Source organism: Somniosus microcephalus, chromosome 1, assembly GCF_052327205.1.
Source record: "Somniosus microcephalus isolate GS21.2 chromosome 1, FLI_Smic_1.0, whole genome shotgun sequence".
Taxonomy (NCBI): Eukaryota; Metazoa; Chordata; class Chondrichthyes; order Squaliformes; family Somniosidae; genus Somniosus; species Somniosus microcephalus.
Window position 1 is genome coordinate 385,246,196 of NC_140987.1, and position 22,607 is coordinate 385,268,802.

A 22,607-nucleotide genomic window follows, 5' to 3' on the forward strand; every position below is an offset into this window, starting at 1 on the left:
TAAGGGGGAGATTTGATGCAGGTGTTCAAAATCATGAATGGTTTTGATAACAATAAATAAGGAGAAACTGTTTCCAGTGGCAGACGGGTCAGTAACTAGAGGACACAGATTTAAAGTAATTGGCAAAAGAACCAGCGGCGACATGAGGGGAAAAAAATTACACAGCAAATTATGGTCTGGAGTGCACTGCCTGTAAAGGGCGGTGGAAGCATATTCAATAGTAACTGGATAAATACTTGAAGGGGAAAAATTTGCAGGGCTAATGAGAAAGAGTAGGGGAGTGGGACTAATTGGATAGTTATTTCAAAGAGCCTGCACAGGCACAATGGGCTGAATGGCCTCCTGAGCTGTATCATTCTATGTTGGGACCCCGTGGGCTCCGGCCATGATAATTTGTTTTAAACGCAATCCACCACAACTCCATTATTTGAGCCAGAGTGCAAGGTTGGCTCCTACAAGATGGGGGATATTCTACAGAGCCTTGGATCATGACACTTTTACAAAAGCCATGAACAGCTGTTGAATGCAGATTCTTATGAGGTGCATGAAACTACCAAAATAATTCTCAAACACATCAAAGCATCTTGAAGCATTTCAGATGCCTTGGTAAATCAGGCAGCATCATACAATATAGCCTGGCCAATGCCTCCAGGGACATCGTAGTCTGCTACATGCTGCACAACTTTGTAATACAATGAGGAATAACTGGTACACCCAGCAGAGGAGGACAATCAGTGACACGTGGGAGACAAAGATGAACAGGAGGAGGCGGCAGAAGATCTAATTGCTGAAGTTCCTTTCCAGGCTGCTGGGACCATATGCCAGACTGTCAAGGACAAGATCTTTTCAGAGGTCCCCCATCCACCATTGTATCAACCTCTATCCATTTTCAAAACATGAGATCACCAAAAATAATGGTCAGGTTGTTTACTTTTACTGACCCTATCTGATGCCTTCATCAATAATATTTTGACTAGCAAATTCTCACCCGAGAAACTGGATTAAGTATTTGGTGATAAGACTGCACTACAGTACTGTACTTGGACAGGTAGAACATCAAGGTGGCTGGTACATTGTAATCTACCCTGTATAAAACCTTCTACCTGCTAAAGCAAGGTGTCCATTGTATAACGGAAATCACAATTGCTGGAAGGAGCTAGGTGGACCCTGGCTTTCAGAATACATGTTCATATCTAGAGCTCAGTATTTACCATGATTGGGTTGCAGAAGGCAACCATTTTTAAATGGGGTACAGCATGTGTCTCTGCTGTGGCACTGTACTCATAGTGTGGTCAGCTGTACTGATCATGAGATTTGCATGAAGCTCCTAGTATCTAGCCTGGGTAGTGCTAGAAACCATGCAGATCACTTGGCTAATGTGCAATGGTTGGGGGGGGGGGGAGAGGTGGGAGGAGGAGAGTAGAAACAGTAAGCAGGGGCTCTTTGGAGTCACAATGGCTCCAAGATGCCACGCCTAGTAAGTTCAGAATCAAGTCAACCTTCTGTGGCACACTTAGGACATCTAAGTCTCCCATCAGAATAAAGAGTTTCTGCTAACCTATTGCCAACCCACCAAGAAAAAAGTCTCGGTACACTCAAACCCAAATTAGAGTAGTGAAAGGACAGTGTTCCCTCAAGAGAGAGCTTTCTGACATGGATTATTAAAAGCAGAAGTAACCAAGAAAGATATAAGAGTTTTGTTTTGACTTGGTATAATACATCAACAGAAATTAATATTTACAAGATCATGGTTAGCAATTAGTCCATGCTATAGTCAAGTCCAAAATGTATTTTTCTATTTTGTTTTCAGACACTATCATCATAATTTAAAAAAGGAATCCTGCTGGGTTTTAGTTCTCGAACTGATAATTCAAGCTCGCTGCAAATACTTCTTGTGCCCAATGCAAAAGTCCTCTTCCACAGGCAAGCCCTTGTTCCCTACGATGCAAAATGTGACCGTATTCAGAACGTAATTTTTAATAGCATACCAGTGAACCCTGAACCTTTTTATTGTTACTGGATAATACACAGAAATGCCATTACATCTCATCAATTCAGAAGATAGACATCAGGCAGAGACATTTTGTGTGACAGATTCAACAAATAAATACTTATTCATGGATACAGTTATTTACAGAAGCAGTAGTATAAGTAGCATGTTTAATCAGTTGAAGTACAGCATCTGCAGCCAGTTCACAAAGGATTAAACAGATAAGTTAGTTAGGTGAGATCCCTTAAAAGTTTCCTACAAAGCTTAGGATAAACAAATATTAATCAGACAGAGATGGTAGTTTACATCCTTAGTTGACCAACAGAAGAGAGTATTTTTAGGATTTACATTGGTGGATTCCCAAGGAGCCACAGTTCATCCCTGTACCTTACAGCCAGAGCAAAACCAAACTAAGAGTAGGTAGCTCTGACAGATTAATGTCCAGGATTCCCTTTGAGTAACAGTTTATTGTAATGATATTTGCACGGTAATGAGCCAACAGTTTGGCAGATACCAATCTTTCGAACGGTATTCAGGAAGTGTTCTAATTGGACACGGGACATTTAATATCCTAATATTTTACCTGTTAAGGATCCTTAGTCTTTTCAAAGATTTAATACAGATCTTCCATCTAATTCTAACTAATGTTAGCTTTTAAATGAATGGATAACCCCCATCCTGAACATGGCATTTTAAAAACCCACTTTTAAACAGGTTAACACAGTAAAGAAAAAAACCATGAACAAAATATTCAATTTTTGTCATGAAATATAGAAAATGTGTAATATCTCTGAAGGAAGAGTTAATTAATGAGGAATGGCAGCACGACACCAGAACAGCAGTCACCGGCAGCTTCATGGCAATATCACAAACCCAGCTTAGACCAAACTATTTAAATAATTAATCACAACACCATAAAAAGGGGATCATTTTCTGATTGCTTATGTACATCTTATTTAAAAGATCAGAAATTATACATTGATACAACTGCAACAGTGCCAATGTTGCAAAGCAAAATTCAGATTACTGATTTGGGGAGGCTTTCCAATTATTTTATAATTTAAAACTAAGTTTACCAGAAACAGTTAGAATACAACATGAAACACAAAAGCTGCACAGTGTGCAATACAAGAGCTGAACATGTGTGTGTCTTTTTAAATCAAGGCCATAAAAAGCCAGAGAGCTACACGATATCAACCTTTGGGAGGTACTTTTTTTTTTTTTTTTTAAATAAGGCTAAAGGGTCAAGAGAATCCCAGACATTTCACATGGAAGACCTTACCAATAAAGTCTCAACTTGACATACAAGTCAAATGAGCAAAAGTGCATCTTTCCAGCTTATGAGCTGAATTGTTCATTAGTTTGCTTTAAAACATCAGCTTGAATAATAGCCTAAAGAAGCAATGGATACTGCACAAGTATTTTCTGTGTTACAGGGCCTTCTGGTCACCAAATATTTTTGATCTAGAGTATCCATAGGGAGTACAAGGTCAGTGTTTGCTGCTTTATATCCAATAGTGCCTTTTTATAATGAGCCACAGGAAACAATGCCAATGAACAAGATAGACAACTATTTTTCCCCTTCAGAGAGGTGGTCAAGGTCACCATATCAGTGTTTTACAAGTTTTACACTGGGTTCCATGCCTTGCAACCCAGTCAAGAACTGGTAAGACTTATTTCAATCATGGCATGAATAAGAGCAACAATCAACCCAGATATTCCAATCCACTTGCTACCACCAGATTGAGAACCAAGTAGATTAACAAATAATGGGTTGGCTGAAACTGCAGTTATCTTGATCTACTGAGGTATGTGAAACTTTGAATTGTATACTTGATTCCTTCGCTCAGGCAAACAACAGGTTTATATCCTAGATCTTTCTTTGCTTTTTCACAACTGTAGTAGTGGAATGTTCCTGCTAATGCTACTCGCATGGGAGTGAATGTAGGTTTAATGGTCACAAATGGTTTTAGTAGAAACACCAAAACTGAAAGGAAGAAGGCCAAATAATAAGCCAGCAGGTATGGTATGTGATACTTTGGACGATCATAATTTAATCCAACTAAAAGCTCAGACAAGAAGGTCCAGAAGGGAATCGGTTCATCATTTGTGATATGATAAGCCTATTGGAATTAAAAAGAAAAAGTCAAGAAAGCAATGAACATATTACAAAACAGGAGTTCTTCCAAATTAACCCACAAACACTATTGACAATTTTGTTAAATGACAACATGGTTTATGATAATATTTTCTAACTGTAATCTTTGTTAACTATTGCAGATGGGGGGTGGGGAGAGAATGAGAAGAGGGCAACATCAAGATCTGCCAAGCTAATTTTATGTAAATGTAAATGTTGCAGGATTTTAAAGGGTGTCAGCCTTGGCTCAGTGGTAGCGTTCTCAACTGAGGTTGTGGGTTCAAATCCTACTCCAGAGACTTAAGCACATAATCTAGTCCGACACTTGTGTACCGAGGGAGTGCTGTATTGTCAGAGGTGTCATCTTTCGGATGAGACGTTAAACAGCAGTCCTGTCTGCCCTCTCCCTCTCAGCTGGACATGAAAGATCCCATGGCACTATTTCAAAGAAGAACAGGGGAGTTCTTCCCAGTGTCCTGGCCAATATTTACCCCTCACCCAACATCACTAAAAAACAGATTATCTAGTTGTTAGCTCATTACTGTTTGTGGGACCTTGCTATGTGCAAATTGGCTGCTGCATTTCCTACATTACAACAATGACTACACTTCAAAAGGTACTTCATTGACTGTAATATGCTTTGGGATGTCCAGAGGTCATGAAAAGCACAATATAAATGAAAGTTCTTTCTTTCTAATAAAATGTCACAAACTGTTCAATCTATTAAAGTAATTAGATTATAATACACTTGCCAATATTACAGTAATACATACAATGTAAAATTATCAATAATTAATCCTTTGGTTGTCTCCTGAGATGGCTTATGCTGGGTCTGTATGCAGTTGCTGTGTTACAGCTATTTAGAGGTTTCATTACAAACAAGTTATTTAATATTACCCCCCTGATGTAACCAGTTCACTTCTACCAGCAAGAGTGCTGTTAGAGGGAGCAAAGAAGTTTTTGTGCAGAGAACTTTGCAGGGTGCCATAGTGCAGCTGGTCACATTGGTAAATGGCTCGCGCCAGCAGTTGTTGTTAAGTCCCCCCTCTGGGGCTCTGCTACAGGCTGATCCTTCTATCCTCCAGTAAAAGCTAACAATGGGTCTCTCGGCTATACAGACCACTACCACCATCAGGAAAAATTGCAGTCAGATTGTCAAAAGACAAATTTTAGTGTCCTATTACTAAATTGTCCCTGCACCATCAATGGAGCAGTGAAGCATCAATAGGAAACAAGTGTGGGGAGAGCTAAAAATGTGAGATTCATCAAAACAAGGTTGAAAAAGCTTGCTTAGGAGATATTTATGCAGACACACATCGTCAACCATTACCTTGCCACAGATGTGAGACTTTGGGTGAAGATTCTCTGCTGCCAGGATCAGCCCATGCACAACATTTTCAACGTAGGTGAAGTCTACCAGGTTCTTGCCATTGCTGTAAATGTATAAGCACAGTTTTATCAGGCCATGAAATAAACCAGGCAACAGAATATTACCGTCACATCTAACAGATTTCCAGGAATGATAATTAACAGCTAAACTGCCCATCACCTCACTTTAAACCATGTTTGTGTAGAGTTCTTAAAACAACAAAACCCATTAAAAAAAGTCAGAGTGGATACTGCCAACCCCTAATATCAGAGACCATGTGATCCATTCATCCACTCACAAAAAGGGAAATAGACATCTCCCCATTTCCACAGCAGATGGTGTACCATCCTCCTTTGCACTGTTTAAACTCCACGAGTGCAGCAAGTACAAGCTCCAATTAAGTTCTCTCATTGAAATCAATCTTTGGCCCTTTAGGCACTTAAAGTCACGACGAGAGATGGAAATTGATTTGACAGTACAGTTCAAAGGTGATGCTATTTATCAATAACAGAGCACAGAATGAGCAGAATTACTGCTTTCATTCTGTCTTTGAAGAGCTGAAGTAGAAAAGAAGCATATTGTATAAAGGGTTGTGTTTTCCTACAACTTACCATCCAAATAATCCCACACCCCAATCAATCAATCAGAAAGTTATGGTTAGCTTCTGACTGGTCATTTCTTGGTTATGCCTTTCCCCCCCCACAAGTTCAGTTATAGTATGACACACTTATTACTAAATGCATAGTTACATCTATACAGTACTAACCCAATCATAAACTTCATTTTGCCACTCTTGGCAGCCTGTACTAGGACAGGTACTAAATGTGGGTCTTGTGGTCCAAAAATGCCGTGAGGACGAATTGCAACGGTCATGAAGTTCTGATCTGGATTATTAGCACCAAGAACTTCCTGTAATATAAAAATATAAAAAGTTAATTGTGAACATGCAAGTAGGGAAGAAGCTACAGCATTCACTTCCATCAATGTAACAGACAATTTTTTTTCTCATGGCTACAATGTTTTGGATGTGGCCAATGCAGATGCCAAAATACCTAGAACAATTTGCAATTACTGGCTGGTCAAGAGTACCATAAAATAGGCAAAAAGACTACAAAAATGTGACACCAGAATTTACAGTAGTAACTAACCCCCATACAAAATTTCAAATGCAAGTACAGGCTGGTCTGCATGAACTTAAATGCTAGTTGGTTAACCTTTTTCAGCTAAAACTATTCTTTCAACCCAGGATCGTTTTACATTAAAAACTTTGCAAGTGCACAAAGTGGTAGTTGCAGTCACCAAACTGAAGAGGAATATTATTGTTGGTGATTGGAGAGAGAGCGCGAGAGAATTGAACACAGCACAGGAGGTCATCATTTGGTTGCACTGAAAAGTAGTTTTTAAACTTTCCTGCACAAGTTCAAAAACTGGAGAAACTTCCCAATCAGCACAAGGGAGTAAAATGTATGCACTGGAGAAGGGGAAGCAAGAACTTTATATTGCAAGCATTTCCTCAGAGCAATAGAAACATAGAAGATAGGAGCAGGAGTAGGCCATTCGACCCCTCGAGCCTGCTCCGCCATTTAATGAGATAATGGTTGATCATCCAAATTCAGTACCCTGTCCCTGCTTTCTCCCCTATCCCTTGATCCCTTTAGCCTTAAGAAATATATCCAACTCCTTCTTGAATATATTTAATGAATTGGCCTCTACTGCCTTCTGTGGTAGAGAATTCCACAGATTCACCACTCGCTGGGTGAAGAAATTCCTCCTCATCTCTGTCCTAAATGGCTTATGCCTTACCCTTAGACTGTGCCCCCTGGTTCTGGACTCCCCGACCATCGGGAACATCCTTTCTGCATCTAGTCTGTCCAGTCCTGTTAGAATTTTATAAGTTTCAATGAGATCCCCTCTCATTCTTCTAAACTCCTGCGAGTATAAGACCAATCGACTCAATCTCTCCTCATACGTCATTCCTGCCATCCCAGGTATCAGCCTGGTGAATCTTCGCTGCAGTCCCTCCATGGCAAGAACATCCTTCCTCAGATAAGGGACCAAAACTGCACACAATACTCAAGGTGTGGTCTCACCAAGGCCCTGTACAACTGCAGCAAGACATCCTTGTTCCTGTGCTCAAACCCAATGTCCCCCTTTAACCCCAGTTAGATCATTGGCAGAGTAAACACTACACAGTTCAAGTCTAAAAAGTTGAAAAGCCATTTCAAGTTAGGGTGGGCAGAGATATAAATTTGTTTTATCTTTCAAATTGGCAAATTAAACAAAAATTGCAATTAGCACATGGGGCCAAGAGTAGAATCTGAAATTTACAAATAAGTGTAAAATTTCCCAGAAAACCAAACCAGGAGACCAGCAAAAAAAAAACCTCTAACTCACTTTTAGAAAGTATTTATTGAGGAACTGGGTAGCACACAGGGTTGTCACACTGATCACTGACTGGCTGTCTGTTGCAAGTAGCGACTTTTCAGCATTCTCAACCAAACTCCTTGTGGCCTTTGACCCATAGTGTTAAACTACACAAAGCAGCACAAATTAGCAATCTCAGTGAGACCATAAACATGCCTGGTATGGCAAACAAACATTTACATTAGTGCAGCGGTGGTGGTCTCCCAAGATTGAGTGGGAGGCACATTGTTGTGGTAGAGGGGTGGGCGGAGCCATCTGTGCGGAGATGATAATTTTCATGGAGCAAGTGTTTGCACCCTTACTAGTAATGTAACTTGTATATAGTTAAAAAAAAAATTAAAAACTTGAAATTCAAAAATATAGAACAATTAAGTATTTCAGTAAAGTTTACATCACTCAGCCGTGCCATATCCAAGACTACCAGAAATATATAACTTCATCTTCACTTTTACGTTCAAATTAATGTCAAGACAATTAAACTTACCATCTCCTGTAAGATCTTTGTTTGCGAATAGTAGTCAATGGGCTTCTTAGCATATGGTAGGTCTTCAGAGCCATTCTTTAGGTCTGTGCCTTCAAATACAACACTAGCACTACTAGTCAGCACCAGTTTCTGTGTGCAAGAAAAAAAACTGTTAGTCACAAAAGGTGCCGGGGGGGGGTGGGGGGAAGAAAGCGTAGAAATGGTTATAAAGCTGCAATGTACCATTTCTTACCTGAACACCGGCTTCCTTACATGCTTCTATTATAGTTTTGGTCCCTGTGTAATTAACCTTATAGAAGAGTTCTCGGTTGTCACTGGAAGGTGCTGGAGAGGCACAGTGAAATACGATGCTCACATCCTGAACTGCTGGCAGTATATCCTAAACAACCACAATTTATTAATTTGCAATTCCATTGTTGACTTTTTACTTAAAATACACACTAAAGCATACAAACAGCATAGGATACTTGACACCAAAATTAACTAGATGAACAACCTGTGGAGACTTACTGGACAACAAGTTCCTCTTGGCTGCAAATAGCCTGAAAGTTTGTGTTTTGGGGGGAGGGGCAAGGCCATAAAATATAAAATTCTAGATTTGCTTTCTTGGTCCCCAATGGCTGCCTTATTCACTACTAAAAGTGTTAATTTTGATATAATTTCCTGTAACTAGGAAAATGCGAGATGCCCAGATATCATCATGACCACAAATAATGCATGTGAAATGTAACAGCAGACATCAAGTTATCACGTCACCATCAAATTACATTAATATAGTGATATAAATATCTGGTCTCGGGTAGGTATATTACATTGGCACACTGCTGAGAGGGTGCTCCATTATACTAAAGACTCATACAGATTCACATCAATTTCTTAAGGGACAGGAACCTTGTGATGCGGTTGGGCAAACAGCCCATTGGCATAACAAATAACTCAACTCAAAAAAAACTGATTGGTTTGTTGTAAGTAAGAGCATGGTGTGGAAAAGAACAAGCCACTTGACCACTTGAATCCATTCTTTCCACAGTCCACATATGATTTGTCCATCATGAAAGCTACCCCAATGTATCTAATCCCTCGAGGGAAGTTTCTCCTCAATCCAAGAGGTAAAGTGAAACTCTAGAATAATCAAGTTTACAATGTACAATATTCAAATCCTAGTCAGTTGCTTCCCAAACAATGTTATTCACACAGTCCCAGGGCAAGAAATCTCTGTCCATACTTATCCCTATAACTTGCAATCCTACTTTAAACAAGATATGTTTCCTCAAATTTATCACATAATTCCTAAACTTCAGTGACTCTTCATTCCTTCTCCCCCAGTACCACAATGTTTGGATTTTAAAACTGGGCTACACAACATTAACTGATATGGCACCACAGTGTTCTGTTCCAACAGGCAGAGGAGCTTCTCATCCCACCAATCTGGGCTGGATTTGAACCCAGGTCACAGAGGTGTGAAAAAATAGGGTATGAGAAAAGAGCAAGGAAATGAGATTGAATGCTTCCAGCTAGGGAGCTAGCACTGGCATGGGTATAATGGGCCAAATTGCTTCCTTCTGTCCTAAAAATTCTGTTTTACAATGATTTAGAATAAATGTTGCACACGCTACAGCTAGATTCAGAACTTGTCTACCAGATTAGTAATTCATTAACTGCTTCAGAAATGTTATAAAGATTGTTACAGCTGCATCTAGGGTTCCCTTCTACTAGAATGGGCGATTGGCGACAACTCGGGAGGAACAGTCCTTGTATGTGCGGTACCCCTGCTGCCGTGGTTTGCAACCAAACCGCGATGTCTGCGTCATACTAGTCCCCGCACTATTCAGAGCGCACTGCTTCTAAGGTTGTGAGGATGACAGCATTGGGTCAACGAAAATCACCTGGAAACTCCATGTGGTGGGAGGGGGGAGAAAGAGAGAGAGAGAAAGAAAAAAAGAGAGATGCAAACGGGGGGGGGGGGGGAAAGAGAGAGAGAGAGAGAGAGAGAGAGAGAGAGAGAGAGAGAGAGAGAGAGAGAGAGAGAGAGAAAAAGAAAGAGAAAGAGAAAAAAAAACAGGAAAAAAAACAAACTGGGGAGGAAGAGAGAGAAATACAAACTGGAGCGAAGTAGAGATCATGTTGGCCTGTGATGTGCACTGTTGTATAGTGGCCTAGAATTTACAGTCAGCGGCAAAGCGACGGTGCTCACCGGTGACCTCAAAGAAAGCTGCCCACAAAGATCTAGCGATCTCTGTGGCGTGAATTTCAGCTGTCCCGATGTTAGTTTGAATCTGGCGCCACATCAAACAAATCTCCAGCGTCCAGCAACAGTGATGTCATCAAGCAGGCTAAGCAGCCAATCACACTGAAGAATTCTCAGAGATAGCAAACCAGGAAATAAAATGCAGATTATAATTTACTTTTTATAACTCTTGGAGAGCAATACATACACATAGGATTAAGGTAGAAGCTGAAAGATCAGACAAACTTCAAACAAGGTTGTGGTGTATGTAACTTGTTCCACCTTAAGAGATGTACTACTTTCTCTGGCTGCTGTATACAGTAATACCGGTGGTGACCACACCGGTATATAAGTGCTGTGTAGTAATTTGCTGGGTAGTACAGCCCTAACCTCCAAATAGTAAAGACCTATTGAAAAGTTATTCTTGTAGTCTGTGTCAGTAATTGACCTTAAATATAACTGGAACACACAGACTTAACAGTGGCGACGAGTCCGAACTTACCCTGCGGCAGTTTACATCCACGGCAGCTTCGTCCTCAGAACGGGCGTCGAGAAGAGGCATCCACCCTCATCATCCTGCTGAACAGCACGTCGCGCGGGAGGCATCGAGGACCCGGAGTGAAGAAGAGAAATTCTGAACTCGAAGCCCCCATCAGTGGCAGACAGCTATCTTCCTTCTACCACGGTGGTGGGTAAGCCAATCAGCGAAAGTCGGCCGCGTTGGCTGTAGCGAAGGGGAGGGAAGACGGAGGAAAGAGGGTGGTGAAATCGACCGCGGCCGGTGAAAAGGGCCGGGCCGCATTCGGGCCGAAAGGCGCAGCGACTGGGGCAGCTGAAGGCGCGAGAGCCGCGGTGAACTCGAACGCAGCGGGTGCACATAACCGGGCTGCAAGGGCTGCGAGGCACGACGGCAGGGAAGCGCGAATGCCCACGGGAGCCGCGGTGGAGTAGAAGCAGCGTCGGGGGAGTTGTTAACCACTGGGGAGGCGAGACCGGCAGCAGCACAGCAATCGCCATTGCAGCCAGCGGGTGAAGAAGACGAGCGCGGGAAGCCGCCATTTTGGAAAAAAAAAATTGCAAATGCCTAAACATGGGAACATTAATACTTTTGATAGTGACATCGAAGATTGGACCACGTATGTAGAACGTATAGAAGTTTATTGTAGAGCAAATAAGATACCAGATGGGGAGAAAGCACTAACCTTATTAAACTTAATGGGTGCGAAGACATACGGGCAATTAAAACACCTTCTATCACTAGAGAAACCGGCGGATAAGACTTTCGCGGATATTGTTACTGTCCTGAAAAATCATTTAAGCCCCACGCCGCTGATGATAGCGGAACGATTTAAATTTTACAGCAGAAAGCAGCTGAAAGATGAAAGCAATGCTGAATTTTTAAATTGAATTGCGTAAGCTAGCAAAGTACTGTCAGTTTGGAACAGGACTAACAGATGCGCTAAGAGATAGATTTGTGTGTGGATTGTTAAAAGAGACACAAAAGCGACTGCTTGAGGAGAATGAGCGGACGCTTGATAAAGCTGTCGCTATGGCAGCATCGCACGAAGCCGCAGCGAGAGGCACGGCGGTAATGCAGCTACGGTCACCGGAACTCAGCACAAATCAAATGGTCTTGGGTACAGTAAAATGTTATCGTTGTGGAAAGACAACGCACGATCAGAACCACTGCTGGTTCAAAAATAAGGAATGCAGAAAATGTGGCAGGCTTGGTCACATAGCTAAAGTATGCCGGTCAGGAGAGAAGACCAGCAACAAAAAGTCACCGCAGGGAAAAGTACAGAAAGGTACACAAGGTGACAGAGAACAGTTCGAACGAACAGAAGTCAGATTCAGACGCCAGCAGTAATGAACTGGGTAGCTTAAGAGTACACAACGTTGGTAAGGAAGCAGACCTCCAGACAATTTGGGTCACACTTCAGATAGCAGGAGTCCAAGTGAAGATGGAATTGGACACTGGATCGGCATTGACGGTCATGAATAAGATTACAAAAGGTTATTCCAACATATTCCCCTACGGGATACGGAGATTGTATTGAAAACATACACGGGGCAAAGAGTATACCCCATCGGAAAGATAGAGGTAAAGGTGGTCCACAAGGGCAAAGAAAGCCAAGGAATGGACTTATATGTGCTACCTGAAGGAGGTCCACCACTACTGGGACGGGAGTGGATTAGAAAAATGAATATGGACTGGCATTCCTTAAAAGCACTAACGGTAGATGCCAGGGAAACAGATGTCAAACCTAAACGATTGTCCAGAATATTGGACGATGCTAAAGAGGTGTTCCAGCAGGGACTGGGAACACAGAGGAATTACGGCAAACATCAAGATTGAAAAACATGCACAACCAAAATTTTTCAAACCCAGACCGGTACCCTATGCGATACGACCTGCTGTGGAAGCGGAGCTGGAAGCGCTAGAACGTTCAGGAGTACTGTCTAAGGTAGACTGGAGTGAGTGGGCTACGCCCATTGTTCCCGTGATGAAACGTCCTTCGAGCAACAAGCCGGGAGGACCAGGGAAGGTTCGCATCTGTGGAGATTTCAAGATCACTGTTAATCCGGTGCTTCACACGGTGCAGTATCCGCTTCCGCGGATTGAGGATATCTTCGCTTCATTGTTGGGCGGGAAACACTTCACCAAGATAGACCTGGCGCAGGCGTACTTACAGATGGAAGTTGAGGAAGAGTCACGCCAGTATCTCACGATCAACACGCATAGAGGCTTGTACCGGTATAATAGACTGGTTTTTGGAGTGGCATCGGCTCCAGCAATTTGGCAGAGGGCCATGGAGCAGGTATTACAGGGAATTCCAGGCACACAATGTTACCTGGACGATATTCTGATTACAGGAGATGGTGACGAGGAACACCTCGCAAATTTGGAACTGGTGCTCATCAGATTGAAAGAATATGGACTTCGAGTTAATCGGCAGAAATGTGAGTTCTTTCAGAAGCGGATCTCGTACTGTGGCCATGTCATTGACCAGGAGGGACTTCATAAGTCTCCTGACAAGATCGAAGCGGTTGTGAAGGCTCCCGCTCCGGTTAATGTATCTCAGTTGAGGTCGTTCCTAGGATTGATTAACTATTACCATAAGTTTCTGCCAAATTTATCCACGGTACTGCACCCGCTGAACGCTCTTTTGCAGAAGGGAGTACCATGGGAGTGGAGCGAGGACTGTAAGAAGGCCTTTCGCAAAAGCAAGGAATTGATAACCTCAGAGGAAGTGTTGGCTCACTTCAACCCAACACTGCCTATTCGTTTGGCTTGTGATGCTTCTCCATATGGTATTGGGGCAGTACTCTCACACAAGTTGCCAAATGGCACGGAGAGGCCAGTCGCGTTCGCATCCAGATCATTGACCTCCGCTGAGCGCAACTATGCTCAGATAGATAGGGAGGCTCTCAGCCTTGTGTGGGGAGTAAAGAAGTTTAATCATTACCTGCAGGGCCAAAAGTTTACGCTTCTGACAGACCATCAGCCGTTGGTATCCATTTTTAACCCTAAGAAGGGTGTGTCGGTGATGACAGCACAGAGACTCCAGAGATGGTCCCTTTTCCTAGGGGCACATCAATATCAGATAGAATTCAAAACCTACAAAGCAGCATGGTAATGCTGATGGGCTGTCGCGCCTGCCACTACCTGAAGAAGAGGAGACAACGAAGGTTGACCCTGTTGAGTTATTTCACTCGACCATCATCGAGTGTTTACCAGTCACCAATGCAAGTATTGAAAGAGAAACCAGGAACGACCCGACACTGTCCCGAGTCTACGAGGTGACAGTGAAGGGATGGCCAGCACATGGTGATTCTCTGTTACCGGCATTCTCGGCAAGACGAGACCAGCTGTCCGTCTGTCAAGGAACATTGATGTATGGAACGAGAGTGATTATTCCTCCTAAGTTAAGGGAAAGAGTTCTAAAGGAACTGCATGAAGGTCATCTGGGGGGAGTCAAGATGAAAAGCCTTGCTAGGGCTTATGTGTGGTGGCCGGGTATCGACCAACAGATAGAGGAGCTGACGAAAAGCTGCTCAGGGTGCCAAAAAGTGCAAAATGCACCTCCGATTGCACCGCTGCATCCATGGGAATGGCCTTCAGCCCCATGGCAACGCGTACATATTGACTTTGCTGGTCCATTCATGGACTCCATGTTTCTAATTGCGGTGGACGCACATTCTGAACGGCCAGAAGTGATCAAGATGACTACCACTACTTCAGAAAAGACAATTGCGGTGTTAAGAACGATATTCGCAAGGAACGGATTGCCAGAACAAATATGTTCCGACAACGGACCACAGTTCGTGTCAGAAGAATTCCAAAAATTCTTAAAGAAGAATGGGGTGAAACATTATACCTCTGCCCCATATCATCCGGCTACAAATGGGTTGGCCGAGAGATTTGTACAAACATTCAAAAAGGCAATAAAGGCCATGAGCGAAGATCAGATTCCACTACAACATAAGGTGGACAAGTTTCTACTGGCATATCGAAACGCCGCTCATGCAGTGACAAACCAAAGCCCTGCCATGATGTTTTATAACAGGAGGTTGCGGTCCAGGTTGGACTTGTTAAAACCAAATGTGCGGAGGGAAGTTGAAAACAAACAGTTCCAGCATATAAATAACAAGACCACTCGGAGTTTCGAGGTAGGACAACCAGTGTTGGCCAGGGACTATGGAAACGAGAAATGGCAATCCGGAACAATTCGGGCCAGACAAGGACCCCTGATGTACACGGTAGATGTTGGTAAAAATGTAATACGGCGTCATGCTGACCAACTGGTAGAATCGAGAACAAGGGTCGAACCCATGGTTACGACAGAGACAACCGTGGAAGAAGTTAGTGAACCTGAAGCATCTACCTCGGCAGTGAATGTACCTGATGATGATGTCCAAGACATAAGAGACCAACTAGAGGAGTCACCTCAGCAACAAGAATCAGAGACCCCTGAAAGGCGTTATCCAACTCGAATCAGGAGGCCTCCTGAGAGACTGAACCTTTGAACTGTTTCTACATGAAGTTGTATATGTATATATGTTATTATGTTATGTTAAATGGGGATATAACTGTTAAGCTAAAAAGGGAGGATTGTGGTGTATGTAACTTGTTCCACCTTAAGAGAACTTAAACCTGTTCCACCTTAAGAGACGTACTACTTTCTCTGGCTGCTGTATACGGTAATACCGGTGGTGACCACACCGGTATATAAGTGCTGTGTAGTAATTTGCTGGGTAGTATAGCCCTAACCTCCGAATAGTAAAGACCTATTGAAAAGTTATTCTTGTAGTCTGTGTCAGTAATTAACCTTAAATATAACTGGAACACACAGACTTAACAAAGGTCATTTTAAAAACCATGTAAATCGTATATTAATGGCAAAATTGGACATTCCACAGATATAAAATTATTTTTTCAGGTCCAGAACAGTAGTTCAGCAGTCAATGCGCCATTAAAACCCAGTTACACCTCTTTCAACAAGGCTTAACTTTTTCTGGCGGGGGGGGGGTTTAAATCAGCGACATTCCAGCAGAATAGGAGAAGTTTTCTTCCTTCAGTGTCATTTGAATTGATTGAACTCCCTGGAGCTGGCACAGTGCAACCTGTGGAGGAGCAGGGAATGACTGACAGCAACTTCTGGATTTTCACATTTGTCTGCATATGTGCTGACTCCAGAAGTTGCTGTCACTTTCAGAGGAGCAATGATGGCGAACACTAACAGTTTCGCCGTCATTACCACCACAAAATCCAGGCCAATGTATTTTGTTCTGGGAGTCAGGCAACTTTGGTGATTCACTTTGTGGACTGAACCTCACTTCCCTGACGCTGGGCTTCAGTGGTGGGGTGTGGGACTCAGTGAATTGAATTAGGTTTGACTATTATTTTTATAACTTGCTGTGTATTGTAAAAGTCATAAAATTGCATGAAAACTTTAGTTAGAAGTTACTTGTATCAGTGGTATTTACTTGGGTGTTTCTCATTGCAGTTGATGCTGTAGAAACATCACAGAAGTAGTTTTTATTTAAACATTACTTATCCTTAAATTTTTCTTTGATTTATTGTGTTATTCATCTCACTATAAAACAAAGTCAAATATTTTATTTGGGGCTTGGTGATACTAAGACACTCAACTAAGGTAAATACAAGAACGTTTGCAAACAGTGGGCAAATGCCATGTGATCAATTATCACGATTAAATCTCCAGGAATGTGTCAAACTAGAGTTGGCAACCCTAGGTGCATCATGAGAATTGCTTGCGAAATGTTAAGATTATTACAGGTGCATCGCGATTGATAGCTAGTTGTTCATTCCTGTTAATCAAATTGTATTCAAACGAAAAGTGCAACTTTCTGTTCTTGGTATTTCATCAGCAATTCAAAAATCAAAGCTGAGCTTTTTCTCTTTTTGCGAACAGATGGCATAAGAAACTGAGTATTAAATGTTGTAGTGTTAGAATTAAAGTATCATTTATACCAACCTCTTTACAGCACAGATCTGCACTGAAGAACTGAACTTCTTCAATCTCAAATGGTTTTCGGACATCCAAAATATTAACAACGTATCCTTTCTCCAGAAGCTTCTTCACTAAATGTTGGCCCAAAAAACCTGAGCCCCCGATAACAGTACATTTCTTATTGTGCTATAAAACAAAAATGAAAAAAAAACACATTTTTACAAGATCTTAGCCAGACAAGTGACTATCATTATGGACACTGCAGGTTGTAGACAGTCTGCACACGTGCATCAATGTTTTCCTCATTCCCTCTCTCTCCCACTCCGTTCATTATGCATCCAAACAAATCTCCATCTTCCGCGCTGTTACACTACACACCTTAACTCAAACACCGCCAATTAAATACTCACTCACCACCCGCGAACGCGTAGCCATCTTCCGCAACAAAGTGGCGTTTATTCGCGTATTTCACCCTGCAAAGATGTACACGACCGCGACCAGAGCACCGTCAGCTCCACCTCTTAAACTCCATTGGGCCAAGCGGTGGCCCTGTCCCTTCTGATTGGTGTAAATGCCCCCATCTGGCCTAACGTTGACCAGGTGACAGCCCCACCATCCAATCAAATTATCGGGTGATCATGGGCCGGTGATGGCACGTGAAGCAATGACCAATCGGAATTGGATTTAGCCCCGTTTCCTCAGGGTGACCAACTTCAACGTTCCATATAAACCCATTCATAATATACTACATTGAGCTACAGTATCATGTAACTACTTAACACATAGGCCGGTAAGTGTTTAGAATGGATTGCACAATGTCATTGAGGCGGATTATACCAGGAATATTAAAAGGGAGTTGGATATGTATTTTGAGAAAATAAACTTGGGTATATAGGCTGTGCAATGTTTTTGAACTGGGTGCTTAGCAGCTGGTGGCCTTTTTGGACAGGTGAAGTACAACAATAAACTGAGTGTGGTTCGGGGTTGTCGAAAGTACAATGAGGAATAAATCCCGTGGGACGTCCTCCCTCGCATTGCCTTTTAACCAGCAAAAGAAATCCGGCGGTCAGGCGGGGTTTCATTTAAGAGGGACCGACTTGCCAGTGCCTCCCGCACATTGCGACGGTAAATCGTGAAAAGAAAATTAGGTCGCCGATAAATTTAAACATCTGTAACTTCCTGCGGGGGCGGCTTAATTTCATACCCCAAGCTACAGTAGACAGTCATTTAAAAAACATAAGTAAAAGAACTTAAATTTATATAGCACTTTCCATATCCTTAAGACCTTCTAAAATGCTTCCCAGGCAAGTGATTGATTATTTTTGAAGTGTAGTCACTCTTGTTATGTAGGCAAATGCAACAGCCAATTTGCATACACGATCCCACAAACTGCACCGAGATAAGTGACCAGTTATAACAGAAAATGCTGGAAACACTCAGCAGGCCAGGCAGCATCTGTGGAGAGAGAAACAGAGTTAACGTTTCAGGTCTGTGACACTTTGTCAGAACTGGTAAAAGTTGGAGATGTAACCGGTTTTAAGCAGGTACAGAGGCAGGGGAAGGTGGGGGAGGTGGTGATGGGAGAAAGGAACTAGAGGCAGTCTGTGTTAGGATTGCACTCAGGAGAGATAAAATGTTGCAAATCGGGATGGCAGAATCATCAAGAGCTACTGTCTGGGGGGGAAAAAATGGGCCTTTGGGGGGGGTGTGTATGGTCTGAAATTGTTGAACTCTATGTTGAGTCCAGAAGGCTGTAAAGTGCCTAATCGAAAAATGAGGTGCTGTTCGAGCTTACGTTGAGCTTCATTGGAACTGTGTAGTGTAAGAGGCCAAGGTGGGAGTGGAGGGGAGAATTAAAGTGACAAGCGACCGGAAGCTTGGCATCACCCTTATGGACTGAACAGAGGTGTTCTGCAAAGCGATCACCCAATCTGCGTTTGGTCTCCCCAATGTAGAGGAGACCACATCGTGAGCAGCGAATACAGTTTACTAAATTGCAAGACTTGCAAGTAAATTGTTGTTTCACCTGGAAGGGGTGTTTGGGGCCCTGGACAGTGGGAAGGGAGGAGGTAAAAGACCTCTGTTGATAATTCTGCCATCCCCATTTGCAACATTTTATTTCTCCTGAGTTCAATCCTAGCGCAGATTGTGCCTTAAGTTCCTTCCTCCCATCACCACCACCCCTTTCCCTGCCTCTGCACCCGCTAAAACCTCCAACTTTTACCAGTTCTGACAAAGGGTCACAGACCTGAAATTCTGTTTGTCTCTCCACAGATGCTGCCTGGCCTGCTGAGTGTTTCCAGCATTTTCTGTTATTTCAGATTTCCAGCATCTGCAGTATTTTGCTATTGTTGGTGCTGGTTGAGGAATGATTGGTGGCCTACTGCCCTGCTCTTTAAATGAATGTAAAAGATACCAAGGCACTATTTAAACAGGCAGACAGAGCCTTGGTCCCATTAAAAAAGACAGCAGCTCTGACAATGTAGCAGTCTGTCAGTGCCGCATTGATGTGTCAACCTACATTGTGTTCAAGTCCTACAATGGAGCTTGAACTCAAGTTCTTTTGACAAAGTAAAGTACCACCACTGAGCCAAGTTGACCCAAAGACGAGGCCTGTAATTCTTGACTGAAACTGGGCTCACAGGTAGTGACACCTTACTGAAGCTTCTCCTCAACTATACTTTCCACCACTGCAGTGATGATATGGCAACATCATCTGCAGAAATTGGATCAGCTTCCACATGTACACAGATGACAACTCCACTGCCTTTGCACTGTCAGACTGCTTGTCCAATATACAGTCTGGGATGAGACAAAATTTCCTCCAGTTGAACAATGGAAAGACTAAAGCCATGTCCTTAGCCCCCACTGTTTTGATTTCTTTTTGGGTTCAATAAAGACTCATTTCTGAAAGAGAATGTTGTTTAATCTAAAGTCTTGTTCAAGACTTTCTACAGCTTTTTACAGAACACACTATGCTGTGATGCATCTGGAAAGAAACAAAGTAAAACTCCTCTGGACTGCTTGTCTCTCACATGACCTCTGCTGGTCAGGCACAAGTAATCAAAAACACAGACAAATATGCTGTAAGGCATAAGTAATCAAACACAGACAAATATCATCACTATTTGCTGATATCATTACACCCACCACATCCCATTCCCTAGCCACTCTCTCAGGCTGAAGCAGATTGATTATAATCTCCGCAACCTATTCAACCGCAAGCTAGGCTTCTAACCCCATAATCTCACAATTATAAAGATTACCAATTTGCACCTCAATATCACCCACCTCCGCCTTTATGCTCCACTGTCAATTGTCTCACCCTTAGCATCTACCCACTCTCCCAAAAGGCAGGTAGCAAGATGGCAGAGGCCACTTCACCAATCAACTAGTACCCCACCTCCTACCTAATTCCTTTAGGGGGTTTGTTTACTTTCAAAAATCAACTTTTTTCAAATTAAATCCAAATGAGGAAGGAAATTGCCTGTTTGCTTCTCTCTTCCCTCCCCCCCTTTTGTCTCATAGGTTTTGGAAATTAGAATCTCTGTCTCACAGGTGTAAGCATTGACCTATTAACAGTCAACAAACAGGCGAAGTAATTAGCTGGCTTCAGAATTCAAATGGTGTTTTTCCAAAAATTGATGTAACATAGAAATAAAGACAGACAGACACTTTCTCCTTTCACTTTCTATTTTATATCACAAAGACTAAAACAAGCATGTAATCAGAACACATTTTTCTCAGTGTATTTAAAAAACTGAATATGAAATTTGCCCTAGTTTTTCTTCAAATGTTTTAAGTTTGAGCAGAAACTGCTGGAAGCTAAAGAAAAAAAACTTGGTAGGGCCATTTAAATGATATCGATGCCTTCAGGGAAAATAAGCAGACTCAAATCAGCTCTGTCCCAATTCTGGGCAAAAATATCAAAAGGCTTTTGGAAAAATCTGGAACATTCAAGTAAATACTTTAAAAGAAAGCATTGAAAGACAATTTAATGGGTAAACTTAATCATGTTGTGAAATATATAATTTTCCTTTTTTTAAAAGACACCCTTATTTTGGATATTAGAGATTTCAATTACTGTGCAAAAAAATTGGTAACTAAAAATATTCAGAACTTAAGCATCTGCAGAGATTTGTGGGAACCTGGTGGCAGTTATACAGCCCAAGTTTACATTATGAATGTAGATTTAGGAATTTATAAACGTGTAATAAAAACGTGACGACTGGCAATCAAGTGGTGAAGAGAGGAAATACACAGATATAGTTAAGAGTTTTATTTAACAGATTAATGGTGGCAGAATATACACATTTCTGCCATCAACAAGTTAATTCAAGGAGAAGGTGAAGCATTTTTGGTTCAAATGATTTCATAAAGTGAAAGATGTACTTACAAAGAATCTTTGTTTGCAGAGTAACCAGCAGATAGTGTGGTTTCCCAGGGCCCCGCAACTCAGGATCTCCTGAAGCTGGTCCAAAGTCTTCTGCTGTTTCCAGGGACCATTTCAAACGGCAACTAAAATTCCTGCCAACAGATTATTGTTCTGATGAAGGGTCCCAGATCTGAAACGTTGGCCCCGATTTTCCCGAAGGTGCGGGGAAATGTCGGGTTCCGACCCGAATCCAAATGGGTCAGCCAGCTGCATGCAATTTTCCCTCAATTGGCCAATTTATTTCCAGCATGTGGACACCCTTGCTAATTGTCCATTTCCAGTCAGAAAGCCCCACAGTGTGATGTCATCATTTGTGGTGCTTTGAAAGTGTCCAGCAAGCTTTTCAACCTCTGCAGGCTTCCCAACCAGTCTTGCAGAATGGCAGAGGAGCCTGCACCAGCTGCTGCCAAATTTGATGAGATGTCACTCCAGACATTGGTGGATGGGGTAAGGGCCCACAGGGAGGTCCTCTTCCCTAGCTCGGGGAGGAAGAGGCCTCCCAAAGAGACCAGGGCTGCATGGATGGAGGTGGCTGCAGAGGTCAACTCTCAGGGAGTCACCTGCCAGACCTGGATACAGTGCAGGAAGCGCTTCCATGACCTTCACTGTACAGGAAAAGTAAGTATGAAGTTTCCATCACCCTCAACCTGATCCCCATTGCCTTTCCCCAACAGCACTTAGCTTCAGCAATCTCTTCCTCCACATCCTACTTCACAGTCACATCCATGCACCCTTACCCATTCCCTATCTCTCCATGCTCACCTTCACATAACTATTCCACCATACAGCCCTCACACTGCCTCTCACTCTGATGCTTGGAACACAACTGACAACACATAGGGAGGGCCCTTGCTCTTGCAGCCTCACACCATCTTTGTCTCCTTCTAAGTATCTATGCTATGCAACCTCTACACTCACTCCCGCACTCTCACTCAAACTCCACTTGTCTCCCTCATTGCAGGAAAAGAGAGCTCACAATAGGAGAGAGCGTGCGAGGACTGGAGGAGGACCACCCTCAATCGCCCACCTGAGCCCCTGGGAGGAAGCAGTGATGGAGATTGCTGG

At 42.6% G+C, this 22,607-nt stretch overlaps 1 protein-coding gene across 1 annotated transcript; it reads right to left on the minus strand.

Annotated features, from left to right (window-relative positions):
- Window positions 1-1,993: 1,993 nt before the first annotated feature.
- nsdhl (NAD(P) dependent 3-beta-hydroxysteroid dehydrogenase NSDHL) lies at window positions 1,994-17,647 on the minus strand. Its single transcript, XM_085996865.1, has 7 exons — window positions 17,522-17,647; window positions 17,132-17,293; window positions 8,637-8,783; window positions 8,405-8,533; window positions 6,263-6,405; window positions 5,458-5,560; window positions 1,994-4,113 (listed from the first exon to the last, which is right to left on the minus strand). Exons 1-7 carry the CDS (start codon window positions 17,540-17,542, stop codon window positions 3,781-3,783), a joined length of 1,038 nt encoding a protein of 345 aa, XP_085852991.1. The 5' UTR covers window positions 17,543-17,647; the 3' UTR covers window positions 1,994-3,780.
- Window positions 17,648-22,607: the final 4,960 nt, after the last annotated feature.

Coding starts and splice junctions, on each gene's coding strand:
- nsdhl (XM_085996865.1), bottom strand. CDS start 17,542: ATGGCTACGCGTTCGCGGGTG. Junction 8,534..8,636: donor GTAAGGAAGCCGGTGTTCAG/GTAAGAAATGGT, acceptor TCTTGCACACAG/AAACTGGTGCTGACTAGTAG. Junction 5,561..6,262: donor AAAATGAAGTTTATGATTGG/GTTAGTACTGTA, acceptor ATACATTTACAG/CAATGGCAAGAACCTGGTAG.